At 49.2% G+C, this 7,681-nt stretch overlaps 1 protein-coding gene across 1 annotated transcript in view; it reads left to right on the forward strand.

Annotated features, from left to right (window-relative positions):
* HKDC1 (hexokinase domain containing 1) overlaps positions 1 to 7,681 on the forward strand; it is a 66,326-nt gene that overhangs the window by 18,270 nt on the left and 40,375 nt on the right. The window contains exons 5-6 of the mRNA XM_021706499.1: positions 2,073 to 2,168; positions 4,857 to 4,956. Coding sequence (XP_021562174.1) covers positions 2,073 to 2,168; positions 4,857 to 4,956 — 196 coding nt within the window. The remainder of the gene's footprint in view (positions 1 to 2,072; positions 2,169 to 4,856; positions 4,957 to 7,681) is intronic.

Genomic DNA, 7,681 nt, shown 5'->3' on the forward strand with positions numbered 1-7,681 from the left:
AAAAAAAAAAAAAAAAAAAAAAAAAAAATATATATATATATACACACACACACACACACAGTTATATGCAACTGCATGTTATCATTTAACATCATATGACAAGCATTTATCCTTCACTTTTCCACACACCCTCCCCTGGCAGGTCGCACGCCGTCTCTAGCACCCTTTTTTGGGGAAAGCCCCCCTGTACACCCCTCTGTCGTGTGAAGCAACGATGTTGCCATAGCCAGTGAGAGCAGAAGTTAGAGAGAGCTGCCACACGGCGGCGCTGTGGTTCAGGAAAAAAAAACCCTGGGGTTGATCGGAAGTCAGAGACCTGCATTCCAATTGGGCCCTGTCCTTCACTCTTTGTGGGAAGTCTCGAGACATTTCCTTCCTTTCTACCTCTCAGGGTGTTTATCCATAAATTGAGAGGATTGTGGGAGGTGTGGTCAGGGAGCTTGTGAATTTGGGGTCAGCTGCTCTTGCCTAAGCAAACTTGGGCAATTCTCTCAACTTCCTAGTTGTCTTCCAATCGAAAAATATTATATGATTAGCCGGGCACAGTGTCTCACGCCTGTCATCCCAGAACTTTGGGAGGCGGAGAGGATTGCCTGAGCCCACGGGTTCGAGACCAGCCTGGGTAACTTGACAAGACCTCGTCTCTACAAGAAAGAAAAAAAAAATAAGCTAGACATAGTAACTCGTCCCTGTAGTTCCAGCTACTTGGAAGACTCTGACTCCAAAAAAAAAAAAAAAACAAAAAAAAAACTATGATTATTTCCGATTTTAGACATGAGACTCTTGGAGAAATGCCATTTGTAGGCAATAATTGATAATGAGAATTGAGAACGATTTTTTTCCTTTTTTTTTTTTTTTTTTTTAGCAGAGTCTTGCTGTGTTGCCTAGGCTGGCCTCAAACTCCTGGGCTCAAGCGATCCTCCTGCCTCATCCTTCCAATTAGCTGGGACTACAGACATTTGTCTATGCATACAGCTGAGTATCATTTTTCTTTTTTTTTCTGAGTTGGAGTTTCACTCCATCGCCCAGACTGGAGTGCAGTGGCTGCTCCCGGCCACCGCAGCCTGGACCCACTGGGCTGGCGATCCTTCCACCTCAGTCTTCTGAGTAGCTGGAATTACAGGTGCGTGCTACCATACCTGGCTGATTTTTGATTTATTGTATAGATGAGGTCTCGCTGCCCAGGCGGGTCTCGAACCCGCGGGCTCAGGCCATCCACTCACCTCAGCCTCCCAAAGGTGCAGGATTACAGGCTGAGCCACCAAGCCCAGCAAGTATCATTTTTCTAAGTGGAAATTAAGTTCCTGAGAGAGTCATGCAAAGTTATGCCATGTTGGTCCTAACATGGTTTGTGAACCTGGCAAACCATGCATCCTACACTAGTTAATGTGTAATACACTAGTTATTTTCTTTTTTTTTCTTTTGAGTTGGAGTGTTACTCTGTCACCCAGGCTGGAATGCAGTGGCACACTCGTGGCCACCCCAGTGTCGACCTGCTGGGCTCTGGTGATCCTTCCGCCTCAGGCTTCCAAGTAGCTGGAATTACAGGCACGCTGCCACGCCTGGCTAATTTATTTTTATTTTTATTTTTATTGTAGAGATGAGGTCTCACCAAGTTGCCCGGGCTGGTCTCCAACCCGCGGGCTCGGGCAATCCACTCACCTTGTCCTCCCAAAGTGCTGGGACTACAGGCTGAGCCACTGAGCCCGGCCTAATTATTTTCATTAGAACCTTTCTTTGAGAGAGGCAGGGAGGTGATATTTCCATTTTACAGATGAGTAAACTTAGGCTCAAAGAGGTTCAACCACTTACCCTGTGTCTGATGAATCCTAGTGCTCTAACTCTTCAGCGATTGCTCTTTCTGTTACCATATGTTTCAAACTACTCAGCTGAGAGTAACGAAGTTGCTTATTATTAGGAAAGGCCTCAAAAAGCAATGTTAGAAGAACTGGGGTGATTCTGCTTGCAGAAGAGAGGGCCGTGGGGGTGCATTTTAGGTGTGAAGTTTCTGCAGCTCAGTTTTCCATCCGAGCGCCGCCTTCCTTAGGACTGGATCTGAAATCTTCCCACAGGGTATCCTGCTTTCGTGGACGAAGAAGTTCAAGGTGCGAGGAGTTCAGGACATAGATGTCGTGAGCCACCTGACCAAAGCCATAAAAAAACACAAGGTGAGGAATTCACCCTGCCTGGGAGGCTCTCGCTGTCCTACCCCCTTTCTCTGGGGGTCGCATGCGATGGTGCCTGGAAGGAATTGATCTTAGGGAAGTTCCACCATAGTACACAGATGGCCAGTTCGGACAAGCCCACCAGTGAGCCTTGGCCCGTGGGGCTTGCATCAATTGCCCCTGAAAGGCATCCTGGCCTCTCCAGTAACCACAGTTCCTTCAGGAGGTCTCCTTAGACCAAAACTGCGCATAAGCCCTGCCCCTCCTCTTTGAGGCTGAAAAAGAGCACTTTCCAGGCTGCTTCTTTCTGTTCCACCCTCCGCTTTGTTTGTTTGTTTGTTTGTTTGAGTCGAAGTCTCACTCTGTCACCCAGACTGGAGTGCAGTGGCCGCTCCCAGTCACCGCAGCCTCGACCTGCTGGGCTCCGGCGATCCTTCCGCCTCAGCCTTCCGAGTAGCTGGAACTACAGGCGCGTGCTACCACGCCCGGCTAATTTTTTGATTTATTGTAGAGATGAGGTCTCGCCAAGTTGCCCAGGCAGATCTCGAACCCGCAGGCGCAGGCAATCCACTCACCTCAGCCTCCCAAAAGTATGGGATTACAGGCTGAGCCACTGAGCCTGGCTTCACCCTCCGCTTTCTAGTCATCGAATGTCTCTGTTGAATCTATTTTACAATAATTTAAATAACTGCAAAAGCAGATCTGTTCCTTGCTTAACTGAAAAGTACACAAATGAACCCAAATTGCTTGTTACTCTGACAACAAGAGGCATATTTGGCTGCATATCCTTACAGCCCTTTTTTTCTTTAAAGCTAGGATCATATGGGCCATTGCCTTGCTAGACTCTGGTGTCCTCATGCTTCCTGGCTTTGACCCCCTCACCCACCTTGGGGAAGTGAATCTTCTTTCTCTCTCTCTCTCCCTCTCTAATTGACTTTAAATAAACTGTGTTTTCTTCCTTTTTTTTTGGGTTGGAGTCTCACTCTGTCACCCACACTGGAGTGCAGTGGCCGCTCCCAGCCACCGCAGCCTCGACCTGCTGGGCTCTGGCAATCCTTCCACCTCAGCCTTCCAAGTAGCTGGAACTACAGGCGCGTGCCACCACGCCTAGCTAATTTTTGATTTATTGTAGAGATGAAGTCTCGCCAAGTTGCCCAGGTGGGTCTCGAATCTGCCGGCTCAGGCAATCCACTCACCTTGGCCTCCCAAAGTGCTGGGATTACAGGCTGAGCCACCAAGCCTGGCCTAAACTGTGTTTTCTATTCTAACTTCTGTGCAATTCTTTGCATCTTTTATGCGGCATCAGGTCGCACCCCAGACACCTATACCCCCAGCGGGCCTGACCTAACATTCTGGAGGCCCTGCTAGGAGAGTGTGACCCTAACATTTTTGAAGGTTCCACTGAGATCTGCCACTCTCTCATTTTGTCATTTTTCTCTTCCACCGAGACCTGCCGCTAAAAAGAAAAACAAAACAAAACAAAAGCTAGGATCAGATTATCTCATTGCCTGCGTTTTTCTCTTATTGTTTTTATTGTCCAGGCCAAAGTGCAATGGCTATTCACAGGTGTGACCATTACACACTACAGTCTCAAATTCCTAGGCTCAAGAGATCCTCCTGTCTCAACCTCCTGAGTAGCTGGGACTACAGGTTCATGCCACCATGCCCAACCCTCGTTTTTTTTTTTATTTTTTTGAGTTCGCGTCTCATTCTGTTGCCCAGGCTGGGGTGCGGTGGCACACTCACCTGCTGGGCTCAGGTGATTCTTCCGCCTCAACCTTCCAAGTAGCTGGAACTGCAGGTGTGCGTCGCCACATCCAGCTAATTTTTTTTATTTATTGTAGAGACGAGGTCTTGCCATATTGCCCAGACTGGTCTCAAACCTATGGGCTCAGGCCATCCTCTCACCTCCACCTCTCAAAGTGCTGGGATTGCAAGCATGAGCCACCATGCCTGGCCTCATTTTACTTTAAAATGCTCCTCCCAAACCTGGAGGGTGTTGGGATAGTAACCCAGGTTAACTCAGCAGAACGGGAAGTTCAGACAGAAAGCCATGATGTGGCACATGGCAAGGAATTGGCTGATGCTGTGCTTGCTAGCTATGTCCCTGTGGATGAGGACTTTGGGGTTTTCACCTGGAAGTGTCATTGCTCCCATGATAAACAGGCTTTCCTTGGTGTCTTCCCAGTGTCCCTCAATGAGGGTTGAAATCTGGATGCAGTGCAAACCTGTAGTCCTAGCTACTTGGGAGGCTGAGGCAGGAAGATCACTTGAGCCCAGGAGTTCTAGACTGTGGTGAGCTGTGATCACACCTCTGAATAGACACGAGCTCCAGCCTGGGCAACATAGTGAGACCCCCATCTTTAAAAAAAATTAAATAAATAAAAATGTATAAACAACCAGAAAGCATAGGCTGGGGTCCTGGTGGTCTGTCCCTCTTATTTCCACTGCACAGAGGCCTTTACCTACAAAACAGGAACACAGTCTTCCCCTCTTCAGCTCCCAACAGTTCTTTCTCTCGCCTAGACCCAAACCTTGATAGAGGCCTTCCTTCCTCCAGCAGGCCCAGCAGGCAGGATCTGGTGATGCCTGGTCAGTCACCTTCACTGCTTTTGCTTCCTCTGTGGGGAAACAGGAAGAGAAAACACCTCCTTCTCACCCACTGATGCCCCCTGGCCTTATGCTCCACAGGACATAGACGTAGACATCTTGGCCTTGGTCAATGACACGGTGGGGACCATGATGACGTGTGCCTATGACGATCCCTCCTGCGAAGTTGGTGTCATCATTGGTAACTCAGCTGGACTTATTTTGGGGGGTGGGGACAAGGGGCTGTTTGGGGCTTAGTTTCACCAAGCTCTGAGTGAATTCTTGGGAAGGACACTGACACTGTCTATTTAGGAGATGCACACATAGGGAGATGGGACATTAACATGTCCATTCATTTGTTTCTTCAATAAGTATTTACTGAGGGTCTATTGTGTGCCGGCCCCGTGCCCGGCGTCCGGTTCACAGAGGTGAGTTCCTGTCTTCTTGGAGCTTTCAGTGGGACGTGGTGTGAGGCCGCAAAGGCCTAAATGAATGAGAGAATTCCAAGCGATATTTAGTGTGGTGAAGGAAAGAAAGTAGATGATGTGACTGTGAGTGGGACGAGACGGTCAGGGAGGCCTCTCTGAGGGTGGCCTTTGGGCAGGGATGCCAGTGATGTGAACAAGGGAGTCGTGTGGAACTGCAGGGAGAATCCCTGGCAAAGGAACGAAGAGACCTGTGAGATGGGAAGGAGTCCAGGGTTAGGGGCTGGACAGACCTCAAAGGCTGAGCGGTGGCTGAGTCAGGTGAGGGAGGGCTGAGCGCAGTTGGCCATTCAAGTCAGAGTGGTGAGCGGCCTGGGCAGCTTGCACAGGACATGGGGCACCGTTACTGTGAGGTCACTGGCTTCCACCCTGAGGGAGACAGGAAGGCACTGAGGACTTTGGTTGATGGATGGATAGACAGATGTGCATTTTATAAAAGCCTGTTTTGGCTGCTCCGTGAGGAATTGGTTATTGGGGACAAGAGTGAAACCAGGGAGAGCAGTTAAGAGGCCACTGGACCATCAAGTGAGATAGGTTGCAGGCCTGGACCAGAGAGGCCATGGTGTAACACAGGAAGCCAGAGGGTGGTCTCCACACCTGATATGTCAGATGACTCTGACTTCTAAGTTATTCTTGAATATCCCCTTTTCCTTCTCTCATTGTATTATCACAACTGGAGGAAGTTTTCTGAATTGCTTTTTTTTTCTTGAGTTCGGGTCTCACTCTGTCACCCAGACTGGAGTGTAGTGGCACGATCACCAACCGCCACAGCCTCAGCCTCCTGGGCTCAGGTGATCCTTCCTCCTCAGTCTCCCTGGTAGCTGGGACTACAGGTGTACACTATCATGCCTGGCTAATTTTCTTTTTTGGTAGAGACAAGGTCTTGGTATGTCGCCCAGACAGGTCACCAACTCTTGGACTCTAGCAATCTTCCTGTGTGGGCCTCCCCAAATGTTGGGATTACAGGCATGAACCACTGTGCCTGGCTGAATTGCTTTTTCTTTTCTTTCCTTTCCTTTCTTTTTTTTGAGTCAGAGTTTTACTCTGTCACCTAGGCTGGAGTGCAGTGGAACGCTCATGGCCACTGCAGCCTCGACTTACTGGGCTTAGGTGATCCTTCCGCCTCAGCCTTTCAAGTAGCTGGAACAACAGGTGCATGCCACCATACCTGGCTAATTTTTGTGATGTACTGTAGAGATGAGGTCTCACCAAGTTGCCCAGGCTGGTCTTGAGCCCCCAGGCTCAGGCAATCCTTTCACCTCGGCCTCCCAAAGTACTGGGATTACAGGCTAAGTCATCGTGCTCGGCAGAATTGCTTTTCTTTAGTGTCCAACAGCACGCCTCTAAGTCTGGCTTTCCTGAAGGGCAGGTCTTTAGAGCTGAGAGACTTGCTCTGTCCTCCTGTTTCCAGGAGCCTCACCTTCAGAAGGGGATAGGTGCTTGCCAGTCATGGCATCCAGTGAACATCCTACTGTCCACATTGTCAGTCTTTGTGGCTGTGTCTGGTAACCACAGATTGGGGGCCACACCTAAACAGCTTTTCTGGAGGTAGAGTTTCACACCCTGTTGCCCAGGCTGGAGTGCAGTGGCATGCTTATGGCCACTGTAGCCTTGACCTGTTGGGCTCAGGCAATCCTTCCACCTCAGCCTTCCAAGTAGCTGGAACCACAAGGGCATGCCACCACACTTGGCTAAGTTTGTGATTTATTGTAGAAACAAGGTCTCACCAAGTTCCCCAGGCTAGTCTCGAGCTCCTGGGTTCAGGCAATCCTCTTGCCTCTGCCTTCCAAAGTGCTGGGATTACAGGTGTGAGCAACAGCGCCCGGCTAAGCCTTTTCCCATATTTAAAAACATTCTGTCTTTCTACATTTCTCATTTTTCATGTTGGCATTTTAAATACTCAGACCAGAGTCTCAGCCAGGGGAAGATACTAAAAAAAATTTTTTTTTTTTTTTTGAGTTAGAGTCTTACTCTGACGCCCAGACTGGAGTGCAGTGGCCTCTCCCGGCCACCGCAGCCTCGACCTGCTGGGCTCCAGCGATCGTTCCGCCTCAGCCTTCCGAGTAGCCGGAATTACAGGCATGCGCTACCACACCCGGCTGATTTTTTTATTTATTGCAGAGATGAGGTCTCGCTGCCCAGGCGGGTCTCAAACCCACGGGCTCAGGCAATCCACTCACCTCAGCCTCCCAAAGCGCGGAATTACAGGCTGAGCCACCAAGCCCGGCTAAAAAAAATTTTTTAAAACAGCTTTATTGAGGCATAAAAATTCTCTTGTTTTAGGTGTACAATTCAATGATTTTCAGTAAATTTACAGTTTTGTTACCATCACCACAATCCAATTTTAAAACTTTTTCATCGGTAGCGTGTGTGGTTCCAGCTACTTGGAAGGCTGAGGCGGAAGGATCACCGGCGCCCAGCAGGTCGAGGCTGCGGTGGCCG

The sequence above is a fragment of the Carlito syrichta genome, unplaced genomic scaffold (assembly GCF_000164805.1).
Source record: "Carlito syrichta isolate Samal-C Ts95f unplaced genomic scaffold, Tarsius_syrichta-2.0.1 Scaffold315646, whole genome shotgun sequence".
In the NCBI taxonomy this organism is placed as follows: Eukaryota; Metazoa; Chordata; class Mammalia; order Primates; family Tarsiidae; genus Carlito; species Carlito syrichta.